The sequence below is a fragment of the Monodelphis domestica genome, chromosome 5, assembly GCF_027887165.1.
Source record: "Monodelphis domestica isolate mMonDom1 chromosome 5, mMonDom1.pri, whole genome shotgun sequence".
Taxonomy (NCBI): Eukaryota; Metazoa; Chordata; class Mammalia; order Didelphimorphia; family Didelphidae; genus Monodelphis; species Monodelphis domestica.
Window position 1 is genome coordinate 1,563,885 of NC_077231.1, and position 16,949 is coordinate 1,580,833.

Here is a 16,949-nt window from a genome sequence, read left to right on the forward strand (position 1 = left end):
AAATGAGTTATAGAAGGAAAAAGACAGTAAAACTATACTAGTAGGAGATATCAACTTTTCCTTCTCAGAACTGGATAAATCTAAACCAAAAATAAATGAGAGAAGTTAAGGAGGTGAATAAAGTTTTAGAAAATGTTAGACCTCTGGAAAAAACTCAATATGAATAGAAAGGAATTTACCTTTTTCTCAGTGGTACATAGCACCTTTGTAATAATTGACCATGTATGAGGGCATAAAAACCATCAGAAGATAGAATAATAATTAATTGGAAACTATATGATCTAATTATAAAGAGTAAGAGAAGAAATCATGGAAGCCATCAATAGTTTCATTAAATGACAGCAGTAAGACAACATACTAAAGTTTATGAGATACAAACAAAGCAGTACTTAAGAGAAAATTTATCTCTCTAAATGCTTACATAATTAAAATATAGAAAGAACAGATAAACAAATTGGGTATGCAACTAAAAAACTGGGAAAAGAACAAATGAAAAAATCTATAAATGCCAAATTGGACATCCTGAAAAATCAAAGATGAGATTAACAAAATAAAAAATAAAAAAGCCATTGAATAATAAGTAAAATTAGGACTTAGTTTAATTTTGTAAAACTACTAAAATGGACAAACCATTGGTTTATTTTATTTTAAAAAAAAGAAAGAATGAAACCAAATTGTCAATATCAAAAATGAAAAGGATGAATTCACCACCATTGGAAATTAAAGCAACTTATTAGTAGTTATTTTGCCCAATTGTATGGCAGTAAATCTGAAATTTTAAGTGAAATAGATACTTTCAAAAACATAAATTGTTCAGATTAATGGAAGAAGATATAGAATATTTAAATATCCCTGTCTTAGAAAAAGAAATTGAAAAAGCCATTAATGATTTTCCTAAGGAAAAATCTCCAAGACTAAATGGATTCACAAATGAAATTCTATCACATATTTAAATTACAAACAATTCCAATAAACTACTTGGTAAAAAGGCAAAGAAGAAATCCTAACAAATTCCTTTTTCAATGAAAATATGGCACTAATATCTCAACCAGGAAGAACGAAAACAGAGAAAGAAAACTATAAAGCAATCTTCATAATGAATGTTGATGCAAAATTTTTAAATAGAATACTGGCAAGGAGGTCACAGCAATATATTTCAATGATCATACATTATGACCAGATGGGATTCACACCAGGCTGGTTCAGTATTAGAGAAACCATCAGCACAACTGATCATATCAGTAATAAAACTGACAGAGAACCAACTAAAAAAATAGTTGAAATAATTAACAATTTTAGGAAAGTTGCAGAATATAAAATAAACTCACATAATTCATCATTTCTATATATTACCATCAACGTCCAACAGCAAGTGATAACAAGAAATATTCAATGTAAAATAACTGAAGGGACAGTTGGTGGTTTGATGGACAGAGTGCCAGGCCTGAAGTCAGTAAAACCTAGGTTAAAATCTAACCTCAGAAACGGCCTAGCTGTGTGACCCTGGGCAAGTCACTTACCCTTATTTGCCTAGCCCTTGCCTTTCTGTCTTAGAATTGTTACTAGGACAAAAAACAAAATAAAACAAAAACCATAGGTTTAAAAATAAAATAAAATAACTGCAGACAAAGTAAAACAGTTGGAGTCTACCTGCCAAAGCAAACCTGCCAAGGCAGAACCAAGAACTATATGAACACAGTTACAAAATACGCACAACTTTATGGCCCTTTGGACATAGTTCCAAGTTGTTCTCCAACAGCAATATTGTACAGTGATCAACTGTGAATGACTTGGCAATTCCCAGCAATACAATGATCCAAGACATGTCTAACATCTCCTGATGAAAAATGCAATCCACTCCCAAGAAAGAACTGCTGGCGTCGGAATGCGGAGCAAAGCCTGCTATTTTCACTGTCTTTAGTGAGTGTGAGTGTGTGTGTGGGGGCTGTTTTATTTCACAACATGACTAATATGGAGTGGTTTACGTGATTGCACACGTAGAGCCCATATGAAATTGCTCGCCATCTCAGGGAGGCCATAGAGGAGGGAGGGAGACAATTTGGAGCTCCAAAATCCCCAAAGTGAACGATATGTGTGATTTTGGAAATGTGCATGTAGGGGGGGAGGGAGGACGGAGCAGAGAGGCCTATTTCGCTAGCATTCGTTCTGAAAAAGTGCTGAGAGTTTTGGGAATCTCACTGAATCAGCAGTGCGATGAGGTAGCTAAAACAGCTAATCGGTCGTCTTGGGCTGCTTGAAGAGGAACGTAGCCTCTGAGATGAAAGAGACAGTGGTGTGAGCGTCCACTCTCAGACAGCGTCCATTCTTCACTTCCGAGCATGACCATTCCACGATGACGCAGAGAAGAAGGAGAATGTCGAGAGAAAAACAGCCAGGATCATGAAAGGCTTTGAGTCCATGAACTACCATGACGGCTTGAATAGCCCGGAGACGAGGAGGATAAAATCGCTGTCTTCGATTATACGACTGTCATCGTGTGAAAGAGGGACTACACTTGTTCCATTTGATCCCAGAGGCCAGAACCAAGAGCAAAGGTACAAAGAGGAAAATTGAGGTTTGCTGTTGAGAAAAACTTCCTGATAATTAGAGCTGTCCAAAAGTGGAATGATTTGCCTTGAGACATTACAGGTTTTATCTTCTTAGAGACCTTCTAGTAGAGGCTGGACAGGCGTGTAGCCAACATGTTATAGTAAAGTTTCCTTTCCTTTTATGGCCACTGAAATCCTTCTAGTCCTGTGATTCTGCCAGGGCTTGGAGTTGTTTTGATGATTTTTTTGTTTCAGAGAGAGAATACTGAATCATCATTTTAAAAGATACATGACAAGGGACAGCAGTGTCAGGCCTAGAGGTGGGAAGTTCTAGGTTCAAATCTGGCCTCAGACACTTCCCAGCTGTGTGACCCTGGGCAAGTCACTTCCCACTGTTCTGCCTTGGAGCCAATACACCGTATTGACTCCAAAATGGAAGGTGAGCAGTTAAAAAAAAACAAAAAACAGATATATGACAAGAAGTATGCTTTTGGTGTATTTTTTACCTAAAAACCTCATCACAATTTTCTAGTCTCACTACATGACGTACATATGCTGAAAGTGACAAGAGTTTTCTAATGGGGGAATGTTTTTCTAGAGAGATTTTTTGGTTTGTTTTGCATTTTTAAGAATGGATTTTAACAACTCTTTAACTATTGCTTATATAATCACCTTTCATAATAAAAGTCTGTTAGATGCCATTTAATCATTGATATTGTAGAAAATTAAATTTCATCAGGATTTAAAATACTGAACGACAAATTTATTTACGATTGTGTCTTCGTTTCTAAGGTCCTTTCTGGTTCAAACATTAACTTATTCTAAGTATTCTGCTCCATGCAAGTGAGTTGGGAAGATCCCATAGAGCCCTCTGCTGATGTGTTCTTGATTGGTAAAAAATTGGGGGGGGGGGGAAGCTAAGGATATTTCAGAGTGTCGAGAAAGAAAAGAGGAGCGGTGAGAGTGAAAAAGTAGAGAGGACTTTGGGGATGAGAATCAAGTCCGGCCTCCCCAGAGCGGCAGGCATATTCCGTCAAAGCAGCACCGGTCCCTTGGTGCCCTCTGTCTGAATTCCAGAGTTGCTGAGACTGAGCTGAGCTTGTATCTTTCTCCCAAGTCACAAAACCTCTGTCTGACTCTTGTGTGTCTTTCGCCTAAACAGATCCATCTATTTTCCTCCAGTACCGGTTTGCCGATTTCTTTGGTCAAAGTTTGCTCGTTATTTATTCATCTTTGTTTTTTGCTCACTAAGGTTTTGGTGGAAGGAGAGCTAAGCTGAACAAACTTAAATTAACCTTCCCGGTCCGGAAGGGACTTGAGCGCCGGGGAAACCGCCCTTATCCGGGACTTCCTGAGAGTATTTTACTACACTACTTACGTTGTGATAGACATGTATATCCCAATAACCCACTCAAAAATAGGAGAGGCAGAAAAAGAAAATGCTAAGTGCTGGAGGGAATATGGCAAAAATGCACTGTTGGTGAAGGTGTATATCGGTCCAACCATTCCAGGGAATAATTTGGAACTTTGTCCAAAGGGCTATCCAGACACGCATACACTTTGACTCAACAATGCCCCTACCAGGTTTGTAGCCCGAAGGGACCAACGGCGTGGGGGGAGGATGCATAGGTTCAGAGCAGTTCTTTTGTGGTGACAAAGAATCAGAAACTGAGGGAATGCCCATGACCTGAGGAATCGTTGAGGTTGGAATGGAAAACCATTGTGTGTAAGAAGTGACGAAGGAGCTGGTTTTAGAAAGACTTGGGAAGACTTGTGTGAACTGAGGCAAAGTGAAATGAGCAGAACTAGGAGAATCAGCGCTGTTGTAGTAATATTCAGATGTGGATGATTTAGCTGATCTGGTCAATAAAATGGTCTAAGAATTCCAAAAAATTCATGATACAAGATTACATCCTCCTACAGGGAGAGGACTGACGAACTCTGAGTGGAGAGTGAAGAAATTTTTTAATTTTATTTTTCTTGCCTTTTTGGCCATATTGCTAATATGGAAATGTGGTTTGCACGACTTTATATGTATAAAGGGTATGGCATTGTTTTACTTCTCAGTGGGTGAGGGAAGAGGCTGGAGGAGAGGAATCTGGACCTGAAAACTGAAAAGAAAATCAGAAAGAGGGAGTGATTATCCCCTCCCAGTTATTCTCTGTTCTCCACAAAGGCAAAAATTGCACTCTTTCTTGGAGATTTGGAATGGGTCATTCTAGATCATATCTATCTAAATGCAACCCCGGTTCCTATGGCTCACCTCAATCTGCTACATAAAAATTAAACTCTTAATTAAATGTATTTTATGATAATATTTAATTTATTTGACATTGCTTTAGAGACCTAAAACTTTAATGTCCTATAAGGGAAAAATACTGATAAATACTTATTTTAGTCCTGGTTTTGTTTTGTTTTGTTTTTTTCTAAATTAAAAGCTAATTTAGGTCAGGATAATTTGCAAGTCTCAGTAATGCTCAAGTTGAAGTCAGCAGAAAGGTTTTTTTTGGGGGGGTTGTTTTTGTCTTTTTAATATAGGGCTTAACAATAATCCCCAAATGAGCATTTCTGTGGACTAAGTAAATTTGAAATAGTTAACTGTACCCCAGTCCCAAATTACCATTATGTACAGTTTGCTTTTCCTCTTAAGCATATAATAATTCAGCACATAACTTTCAAAGCCATCCCGCTTGTCTGTATTTCCCTCTATTTTCTTCCATATATTTAAAACAAATGTTTCCGTGACCCTCTCTTCTTTATTTCCTTCCTTCCTTCCTTCCTTCCTTCCTTCCTTCCTTCCTTCCTTCCTTCCTTCCTTCCTTCCTTCCTTCCTTCCTTCCTTCCTTCCTTCCTTCCTTCCTTCCTTCCTTCCTTCCTTCCTTCCTTCCTTCCTTCCTTCCTTCCTTCCTTCCTTCCTTCCTTCCTTCCTTCCTTTCCTTCTTTCTTTCTTTTGAAATCTCTCAGTAGCCATTCTTTCTTCTCCACTCCCTCTTTACCTCTTTAGGGAAAAAAAGCACAGGAAAACAAAAGCCTTGTAACAAAAATATATCGTCAAGCAAAACGACTTCCCCAAATTGATCATGTCCCCAAATTTGGGTTTCATCATTCACCCTGAAGGCGTCATACCTCGTAGGCAGGAGATGAGCAGTCAGCATCATCACTGATCTTCTGTAATCATGGTTTGATCTTTGCACTGAACACAAGTTCTGAAGTCTTTGCAAGTTGTTGCTCTGATTTGTTGGAAGTTTTACTGTAAAATTTCCCCTCTGGGTTCTCTTCACTGTACTCTGTATCAGTTCCTACAAGCCTCCCCAAAAAATGGATGTGACACATTTTTAAAAAGCAAATATCATTCATGGGATCGTACTTGTAGAGCTAGAACAAAGCTTTACTCTGATCTCGTCCAACGTAATAGAGGTTCAAAAAAGCAAAAATGCCTACACACGGTCACATATGGTAGAAGGCAACAAAGTCGAGATTTAACCCCATTGTTTCTGGCCTTTTGATACCTTGTCTACCACACTTGATTGCCTCTCCTATCTAGCCGAATCATATTTGATTTGTAATGTAATTCATTGAACAGGGTGCCGCCACCCCCCAATTTAAAAATCAATTAGATTGGCTAAATGGCTTTGCCATCTTATGGACCTAAAGTCCTTGTGATATATACAATTCTGAATGCATGATGCGTACGGCATAATCCTGTACCACTGTTCATGCCAGTGCAGGAAGGATTTAAATTGGTGTTACAAGGCTGGGCAGAAATGCTGACTTAAGTTTTAATATTGCAGCCTATTCCTTGCTGTTCTTTTGTTGGGGGGACCTATGCATGCTTAGCATGTATAAAATCCATGCCTTAGGGTTTTCATTTAAACCATTCATAGATGTTCTTTTGCCATTGCAGGTAGAACGGGAAAAAGCCATTCTTCTGGCCAATCTCCAAGAGTCCCAAACGCAGTTGGAACATACCAAGGGGGCACTGACAGAGCAACACGAGCGGGTCCATAAACTCACCGAGCACGTCAATGCCATGAGGGGCTTGCAGAGCAACAAGGAGCTGAAGGCAGAGCTGGACTGCGAGAAGGGCAGGGACTCGGGCGAGGAAGCTCACGACTACGAAGTGGACATCAACGGCTTAGAGATCCTCGAATGCAAATATAAGGTGGCTGTGACGGAGGTGATCGACCTGAAAGCGGAAATTAAGGCCTTGAAAGAGAAATACAATAAGTCTGTAGAAAACTACACCGAAGAGAAGGCCAAGTACGAGAGCAGGATCCAAATGTACGACGAGCAGGTCACCAACCTAGAGAAGACTTCCAAGGAAAGTGGCGAGAAAATGGTCCACATCGAGAAGGAGCTGCAGAAGATGACAAGCATCGCCAATGAGAACCACAATACCCTGAACACAGCCCAAGATGAGCTGGTGACCTTCAGCGAAGAGTTAGCTCAACTCTACCACCACGTGTGTCTGTGCAATAACGAGACTCCCAACAGGGTCATGTTGGACTATTACAGGCAAAGCCGGGTCACCCGCAGCGGAAGCCTGAAAGGACCCGACGATCCCAGAGGACTTCTGTCCCCCCGCCTCACCCGGAGGAGTGTGGTGTCATCGGTGGAAACGAGGGCCCAACCCGAAACCGCTTCGAAGGAAAGCCCGGAGGCGGGCAAAGAACAAAGCCCAACCAAGACGCCGACCATCTCTCCGGTCATTACTGCCCCTCCTTCATCGCCAGTGTCAGACACCAGCGATATTCGAAAAGAGCCCATGAATATCTACAACCTGAATGCCATCATTAGGGACCAAATCAAGCATCTTCAGAAAGCTGTGGACCGGTCGTTACAGCTGTCGCGCCAACGGGCAGCTGCGCGCGAGCTGGCACCCATGATAGACAAAGACAAGGAAGCCTTAATGGAAGAGATTCTAAAATTAAAGTCCCTGCTGAGTACAAAACGGGAGCAGATTGCCACTCTGAGGGCAGTGCTGAAAGCCAACAAGCAGGTACGAGTTCAGACGTCTGGGAGGTAATAGGAGGTGTGCTGAGCCAGGGGAACACAAAGCACCAAGAGCCCCTGCCCCCCGAGAGCTAGTGGGAGAGAGGACATATATGGGGGGGGGGGGGACCCGCCAGCTAGATGCTATCCAGGAGGAACTCAACCTGCAAGAGTTGGGATCTGAGCGGAGCCTTGAAGGAAGCCAAAGTAGAGGTGAGAAGGGAAAGCACTGAGGCAAGATGGCAGCCGGTGCAGAGTCATGGACCCAGGAGATAAAGCCCCATGTAAGGAACATTAGGCTAAGCTGATTGGAACACAGAGGCCATGTGGGACAGGAAAGGACAAGAAGGCTGCAAAAGTCAGATGGGGTTAGATGAGGAAGAGCTTTTACTGCCAGGAAAAGGAGCCTATGTCTGGCCACTGTGTTTTACTGAGGAGGGGGAAAGGGTTAACATGCTCCGACACCCCAAGAATGCTGAAACTCTGTAGCTACCATGGAATAGATGGCATAGAGGGAATCGCGATGACGCCATCTCTCTTCCAATATTAGGACTTTTCAACATCGTTTTATTCTTTCTAGTATCTTGCTGTAGTAAGTGATCAGTTAATATTATTGACGTAGTTTCCTATAGTCTCAGTTTAAGTTTATAGTTTCACATAGTCTCAGTTTAAAGGCAGCCAGGCCTATTGTGAAGTCAATCAGCACAAAGGCGCTCTCTGCCTTCTCTGCACAAATTAGTGACCGACCTCTCCAAATATACTCCGACTGTGGGTATGTTTTGTATAAAGCATTTCTATTTATCTCACCGGAAAAAAAATCTATAAATACAAGAAAATAGTCTATTGGCTGAAAACTAAACAGGGTGGGGCAAAGAAGTCCCAGGGGTGGGGTGAGGTCGGGGGAGTGTTCTCTCAGCATCTCAGCCATTGCTGAACATGCCGCCCCAAGGGGCCATAATAGCTGTGCCACCTTTATTGATTAGTTGCAGTACTCAGTTCCATACTTACATCCTGGAACTATGCAAAAGAAATCTCTCTCTAATGCGGATGTCTGAATAGACATCCATATGGAAAACTCCTCTCTCTTTGACGCCAATCTAATAATAGGCTGTGCACCATTAATAGAAAGCATGGCATTTTTCTGGGACAAAATGCAAAGTCAATCACTGCTCTGCCTCGCTTTCGAGCCACTCTCATGATTACCAAATAGAACTGAGTATGGTGCCAAGTTAAAGAGGGAGTCACTACCACCCTATTGTTCATCTCCTGATGTACATGGACGGAATTACACCGTAGAGCTCCATCAAAAAAGGCCCACATTATGTCATGGGCCCCTTCTCCAATGATTCAAGGAAAATCATTGAGATTCGGGAAATGTACAATCAGTGTACCCTAAAGTAAAGACTGAAGCTTTGGAGTTGGAATTTGCTGGTCACATTGAGCCCAAGGATGAAGGCAATCAATACTAGACAGTTCCTGGTCCTCCCCAGGGAAAAGACATTGAAACTGTGATTGAATATGTTGAGGTTTGCATCCTGAAATCGAAGCTGAAAACAAAGAATACACTTAAAGCAATGAACACGGCTAAAATGCCATCCTTCTAGAACTATAAAATGAACCATATGGTTTTTGGTCATAACAAAAATTCATAAAATATAAATGAAAGACAGGATGTGGCACCTTACGGTAGCTGCGGAAACATGAATACCTCGTTATCCCAGAGCTGGAAGAGAAGTGAAAGATAGTCTTAGAATGCAGGATGAACAGGTCACAAATCTACATAATACTTGTGGAACATGTACAAAGAACTTCTTTTTTATTTTAATTCAAAGACGTTTTTCCCCAATTACATCTAATAATAATTTTCATCATCTGTTTTCCAAAATTATAAGATCCAAATGGCCTCCCTCCTTCCTGTCCCTCCCCCTCCTCAGAGATGGGAAGCAATTTTATCTGGGACATGCCTGTATTATTATACAAAACCCACCTCCATATTGATCACGGCTGTAAGAGCACCCTCATACAAAACCCAAACCCCCAAATAAAACCACAAATACACTGATATAAAAGACGGCTCCAGCAGTTCTTTCTCTGAAGGCAGATAGCAAATTGCCCCACATCATTGCCTTGCTGAGAGGAGCCAAGTTTTCACAACTGATCGTCCTCGTAGGTACCATTTGTCCAAGAAATAGTGAAGGATGATGACAAGTCCACCCTATTGAATGTAACTGAAAGTGCTTTATTCAGAAGGAACCTATGAAATGGTGAATGTCCTGCACCGGCATAGGAAGGTCCCTCATGTTTGACATCCACCTGGACTTGGCCAACAAGACGTTAAAAAAGAATGTCACTTTTTATGTGCAGCGTAATAGTTACAATTAAATTAAATTTAAACAAAGTAGTGATAGTAAAGAGAGGGAAAGTTGCCTAGCCTACCACTCTATGTGCCGTTCTGATGGAACGAAGCTCACCCCTGACAGGGGTCCCCTCAGGTTCCAATCTCCAGTCAGAAGAGCACCAATGAGCCAGAGCAGCCTCTTGGTCTCCGTGTACAAGCAGTTTTCTCTACCCACTAGCTCTCCCACATCATCTCAGGAACCAATCATAGTTCCTCAATTTGCCTGGCACCACCCAGGGTGGGCAGTGCCTGTGGGATCAGTTTCCTGTCTCATTGGTGTCAACTTCCTTTCACTGAGGGCCTGTCTATACCCGCACATCTCAATGGTAAAGGACTTCCAGGTTGATGGTGGATGATGTAAAACAAAGTGACATAATGGACGGGAGAAATTCCTTTTACACAACAGTAATATTCCAAGTCTACCTCCAGAGAAAGAGCTGAGAAATAGACCTACATCTTTTTGTGCCTTCTCTAATGGGGGAAGGGAAGGAAGGAATTAACTGGGCATTTTAATGTAACAAGCAAACAAATTTAAAATAAGAAATAAATGTCAAATGAATGTCATTCAGATTTATGGAAATGGGTTTCTGATGTACTTCAAAATCAGGTCATTTCCTCTAGAACGTAGGAAAGGGTTATTGTGAAGGACTTAATGATGAATTGAGACTCTAGAAGGAAATGGTAGAACGTGTTCAATCCTCACTACAATGCTGGAAACGTGCTACCTGCCAACAAATTGGCACGACTGGGAGGCTAGAATACTTTCGATATGGACTTCAATACATCCTTAGAGAACCCAACAAATAAACCGTACCAGAATCTGAGCATTAAGACAAGATGAACGATTGCCCACGATCACCCATTAATCCATAAAAACTGAAAAACAGCTTTACTGGAGGTGACACAATGGTGCATTGACACCAGCCGATAACTAGATTTCCAGTGTCACACCTTGGAAATCAGCCAACATCGCGAATTAGCTCTTGATTTATTGTTTTGTTGATTGTTCAGACCAGGGTTAGACAAACTTCCTCCCGCCAAATACAGTTTCCATTTGTTTTTGTAGGGGTCTTGAGCTAAGAACGGTTTTTAAAAAATATTTTAAAGTTTTATTTTACTTACAAATGTAAAATCTTGGCTCCCAGGTCCAAAAGCTACAGGCTTGATTTGGTCCTCAAGTCATAACTAGCTGCCCCCTGGTACAGACATAAGAAAGTGATAGAGAAAATGTTAAGAATGCTGATTACACTTTATTTTTTTTTAACCCTCACCTTCTTTCTTAGAATCAGTACTGTGTATTGGTTCCAAAGCAGAAGAGCAGAAAGGCTAGGCAATGGGGGAGGGTAGGTGACTTGCCCTGGGCCACCCAGCTAGGAAGCCTCTGGAGTCAAATTTGAGACCAAGAACCTCCCATCCCTAGGTTTGGCTCTCTATCAACTGAGCCCCCTCGCTGCCCCCTACATTAAAATTTTAAATATATTTTTTTCTTCTTCTGGAGAGCCAATTGTTAAACACTTTCCAGCATACATACCAATTTCCTGGTTTCTTGATAATACTTCTCCTTTTTATTCAAAACCCTTTTGAAACCCCCAAATACAAGCTTCGGTCAGAAGGCAGCAGGTTGAAACCAGTAGAGCTTGCTTCTTATGACCCCTCAAATGCTGATAGGAATCAGAAGTTCGGAGTCAGTCTAGAATCCTCTAGTTCCACGTCTCCATTTTCTCATTGAGGAAGCCAAGGATCGCCAAAGTTAAATGGCGTATCAAAGGCCACATAGATGATCACTGGTGGGGCTGCTTTCTCGACTTCTAGTCCAGGCTATTTCTACCACGCAAGCCAAGCATCTCGACACCCCGTGTAGTTAGACCTTAAAGGAAACGTGTTGCCCAAACTCATCTAACACGTATCTCGAGCTAGCAGAGCAGCGTGCCTTCAGGCAATTCTGAATTGTCAAATATGAAAGCAAAGAGAGAGCCTGGCATTCATGAAGTTCCAGGTGGCTGATGACAAAGCCAGCACTGTAGAGGAAGCAAAGGTTAACAGCCTGCCTGCCAGGAGATGGCCCAAAAGGAAGAAAGAAATTGAGCTGCTTCTGATCGGTACAATTTTCCTTCTTTCAGACAGCTGAGGTGGCGCTAGCTAATCTGAAGAACAAATATGAAAACGAAAAGACGATGGTGACTGAGACCATGACAAAGCTTAGAAATGAACTGAAGGCCTTGAAAGAAGACGCAGCAACTTTCTCATCCCTGCGGGCCATGTTTGCAACCAGGTAAGGATGCCTGGGTTCTGGATTCTAAAGAGCTGTTTTGGTCCATCAACAAACATTAAGGGTTTACCATGTGCAAGACCAGTATTGACAGAGCAATTGCGACACAAAAGAAAAAGCAAAATGTGTCCTTCCCCACAAGGAGCTTGCCCTCTAGTGGGGGAACTAGATAGATGGGTAGATAGATTGGCAGATCAATAGAGCAGGATCACTCCAGATTGAGATCGAGATCTACAACAGTGCATAGAAGATAAATATAGACGGGATGCAAGGGAACCTTAGAGAGGACGGCAGTAAGTGTTTGTAGGACAGAGAAAGGTCTCACTTGAATTGAGTCTTTAAAGAAGCAAGGGATGCTGAGAGCCAGAAAACAGGAGGGAGAGCATTCCGTGCCAGTGCAAAGGCAGTAGACTGTGAGAACACTGAAAAAGTGACAAGATTTCAGATTGTGGAGAGTTTCCGATGAACAGCAAAGGAGTATTTCCTATTTAATAGCTGATGGGGAGCCACTGGGATTTGCCACATTGGGAGAGGGCATGGCCAGACCTTCACTTGAGCAGAATCATGCTGGCGGCTTTGTGAGGCATAGTTAGATGAGAGAGACGGGCAGGGAGATCAGGTGCGATGGGCAAAGGCCTGGCATTTGCCAAGGTAGGAGGTGATGAGTTCAGAAGGGGGTGGGCTTTGGGAGGGAGATCATTGATGACTTCAGAGAGTGATGATGACATGAGCAGTCTGATCAATGATGGCATAAATCACGTGCATTTTTCTCGAGGAGCTTAAATCAGAAGGGGAGAAGATAGCTAGGATGGTGGCTGGTAGTCATGGGAGCATCTCTCAAAGCTCGATAAGTATGGGGCCCGGGGTAGGGATGAGGGTGTCTGTGGCAGCAGAGAAGAAGCCAGGAGGGAGGGAGAGACGGATTGCAGCCTGGCGTGCAGAAGAGTGACCTCATCATCAGAAGCTAGAGTTGAGGAGAGTAGGAGTGGAGGCAGCATCAGAGGGATGTGAGATAAGGAGGGGGAAGAGGGAGTTCTCAGAAAATGGCCTCCATTTTGAGAGGCAAAGCACAGATTGAGGTCCTCAGGAGATAGTGGAAGAGAGTGGTATGAGAAGTTGGAGGAGAGAAGAAAAAATACTGGCTACTTTCTCTCATCTCCCCAACCCAGTGGTTGCATGGGCCGAATTAGGCTATTTTTGCGCTCTGTTGCCATTTCCAGACCTTCCCTTAGCCATTTTCACTAAGCAGCTTCTCCATTCGCCAACGGAAGTCCTCGTGGCTCTAATCCATCTATCCTCAGAATGTTCTCCTTCCTTGGCCAGTGTGTTCAGTGCCCGGCTCAGTCTTTCTCTCCAAACACTGCCTTCCTCATTCTTTAGTGGACTCCATTCCCACAATCTCTTCCTCTATTCAACCCAACTCTCCGCAGAAGTACTCCTACCTTTGAACTTGCCAACCCCACAAAGGTTTCGCTTCCTGGTTTAAGAACTCTGAACTGCCTTTATCTGGCTTTCATCTTTTTATTATCCCACATTTCTTTGTGTTTTACCATCCTTAGTTCTCTTCTTCATCCTCAGTGTGACCGCCATTCCCTGTAGTCCTTCATTCTTTTCCCAGCTATCACCCTTGTGTAAATGAGACTCTCTTCCCTTCTCAACGTGAAAGCCCTAATTCAGCTTCCTCATGTCTGAGATTCATGTAGGAGTCACAAAGGCACACTGGCCTATTGATTGGGCCAGAGGGGATTTCCTAGCCAAGAACTTCTCATCTGAGAGTGTAAAATGGTAAACAATGATGGAAAATTCAAATTCTTTTTTCTTTTCTCTTAGTCATATAGATGAAGACAAAATGTTTGAGTGGTTCAGTTGGTTAGGAAGTTTGCCTACAAAGTAAGTGTTCTAAGTGGAAGTACTTCATAACATACCAAAGAATTTGGTAGAAAGTTTCATTTAGGAACTGAAATAAGTAATTTCTTACTACCCAATAATACTCTATTGTAGTCACCCACCACAATTTGTTTTGCCATTCTCCAAATGATGGACATCTACATTATTTCTACTTCTTTGCTATCATAAAGAGTGCTGCTGGGTGGCTCAGTGGATTAAGAGTAAGGTCTAGAGACGGGAGGTCCAGTATTGACTCCAAGATGGAAGGTAAGGGTTAAAAAAAAATAAAGAGTGCTGCTATAAATATTTTGGTCTATGTGGAAATTTCCTTCTAATGAACAGCTTCCTTGGATTATAAGGGACCCAAGGACAATGGACATTTTTGTCACTTCATGTACATAATTCCAAACCCTTTGCAAAATGATGATACCACTTCATGACTTTGTAAACAATGCATTAGTGTGCCTATCGTTCCACAACCCCTCCAACATTGACAACTGCCATTTATGTCATCTTTACAAATTTTCAGGGAGTAAGATGAAACTTCAGCATTATTTCTATTTGCATTTTTTATTATTAATATTTGGAGCATTCCTTCATGTGGGCTATGAGTATTTTACAATTCTTTCCCTAACTATTTGTTAATATCCTTTAACCACCTACGTATTAGGAAATGGCTATATACTTATATATTATCATAAATATACTTATGTATATTTATTAATTATTATTTAAAATATTATTACCTTGGCTACCACAACCTTACCAAAGAAATTTAATATAAAGATTTTTCTCATTCAACTACTTCTCTTCTTATCTGATGTGTATAAATTTTGTTTTTGCAAAAGTTTTTCAATTTTACATAATCAGTGTGACCTATTTTATCTTTTTAAAATGTCCTCTGTCTTTGGGTAAGAATACATCTAGACCACAGCAATAAATCACAAGGATTATTAGAAAAACTATCAGCATGATTGACCATATCAAAGACAAAACCAACAGAGATCACCTGATTATCCCACGAGATGCAGTAAAGGCTGCGGGCAAAATAAAACACCCATTCCGACTGAAAACACTAGAGCCTAGGAATACATCGAGTTTCCCTTAGAATAAGTCATATACACCCGAAACCATCAGCAGGTATGTGTAACAGGGATAACATGGAAGCCGTCCCATTCGGTATTGTACTAGAAATGGTAGGCATAGCACTAAGAGAAGAAAAAGAAATCGAAGGAATTAAAGTAGGCAATGAGGAAACGAAACGAAATGATCGCTCTTTGCAGAAGACATGATTTTATACTTAGAGAATCAACTAAAAACTCTCGACAATATAAAATACCTGGGAGTCTACCCACCCGGACCAACACAGGAACTGCAGGAGCAGAAGTACTAAGTACTTTTCACACAAATAATGCCAGATCCAACCAACTGGAAAAAGATTAGTAGGCCAAGCCAATATAATAAAAATGGCAAATCCTCCTAAATTAATTCACCGTACCAAACTACCAAAAACTATTTTATAGATCTGGAAAAAATACTAACCAACTTCATCTAGAAAAAACAAAAGGTCAAGAATATCCAGGATATTAATGAGAAAAAACATTTGAAAGAAGGTGGCTGAGCCACACCGGATCTCAAACTGCACTGACTAAGCAATAGGATGCTAGATCGGTGGAATAGATTAGATGCAGAATATTCAACTGTAAATTAGCAATCTAGTGTTTGATAAAGCCAACGACCCCAGCTTTGGGGACACAAACTCACTATTTGACAAAAACTGCTGAGAAACCCTGAAAACAGTATGGAAAAACCTGAGTACAGGCCAATGTCACACACACACACTCACACAGTATAGGGTCAAAATGGGAGTCTGATTTCGACATAAAGGGTGATGCCATCAGCAAACTAGGGGAGCATGGGATAGTTTATTTGTCATATCTACGGATAAGGGAAGAATGTATGACCTAACGAGAGACAGATTACATTAGGAGATGTAAAATGGACAATTTTTCTTATTTTACATTTAAAGAGTTTTGTGCAAATGAAACCAACACAACCAAGATTAGAAGGGAAACAGCAAGCTGGGGGAAAATGTTGACAGCAAGTGTCTCTGATAGAGGCTGCCTTTCTCAAATCTGTAGGGAACCAAGCCAAATGTATGAGGATAGACGTCCTTCCTCAATTGATGAGTGGTCAAAGGATATGAACGAACAGTTTTCAGATGAAGAAATCAACGCTGTCTTTAGTCATGTGAAAAATGTTCTGTCACTCTTGATCAGAGAGATGCCAATTAAAGGACAATAATAAAAGTCAGAGGGGATGGCCACTAATTGGGACACTAAAGTATGGCTGATGGAGTTGTGAACTGATCCAGCCGTTCTGGAGGGCGATTTGGAACTGTACTGAAAAGGGCTACAAAACTGCAAACCCTTTAATCTAGTACTGCCCTACTAGGTCTGTATCCCAAAGAGATTTTTTAAAGTGGGGGCGGAGGGGAACCTATCTGCCCAAAGATATTTCTAGCAGCTCTTTCTGGAGCAGCAAAGATTTGAAAACTGAGGGGAATGGCTGAACAAATCATGGTATATGATTGAGATGGAATACTATTATACTGTAAGCAATGATGAACAGGATTATTTCGGAAAAACCTTCAAAGACCTTCTTGATCTGATGCAGAGTGAAGTGAAAAGAACCAGGAGAACAGTATGCAGTAGTTTAAGAATGATCAACTGTGAAGGACTTGGCTCTTCTCAGACGCTTCTGAAGGATTTATGACCAAAAAAATGCGATGGAGTCTGAATTCAGATCAGAGCCTACAGAGTATTTTCCTCTTGGGGTTTCGGCTTTATATGAA

The 16,949-nt window shown here is 41.3% G+C and overlaps 1 protein-coding gene and 1 long non-coding RNA gene across 7 annotated transcripts in view; one reads left to right on the top strand and one right to left on the bottom strand.

The window, feature by feature from the left end:
• Nucleotides 1–16,949, top strand: part of BICD1 (BICD cargo adaptor 1) — a 204,353-nt gene that overhangs the window by 113,836 nt on the left and 73,568 nt on the right. For all 6 annotated transcript variants that reach the window (XM_001377041.3, XM_056797372.1, XM_007502544.3 and 3 more), the window contains exons 5-6: nucleotides 6,454–7,548; nucleotides 12,060–12,211. In XM_001377041.3, the coding sequence (XP_001377078.1) occupies nucleotides 6,454–7,548; nucleotides 12,060–12,211 (1,247 nt within the window). The remainder of the gene's footprint in view (nucleotides 1–6,453; nucleotides 7,549–12,059; nucleotides 12,212–16,949) is intronic.
• LOC103092780 (uncharacterized) lies at nucleotides 683–12,063 on the bottom strand. Its single transcript, XR_001624617.2, has 4 exons — nucleotides 11,062–12,063; nucleotides 6,564–6,735; nucleotides 5,676–5,856; nucleotides 683–4,660 (listed from the first exon to the last, which is right to left on the bottom strand). It is a non-coding gene; the product is annotated as an uncharacterized LOC103092780 (long non-coding RNA).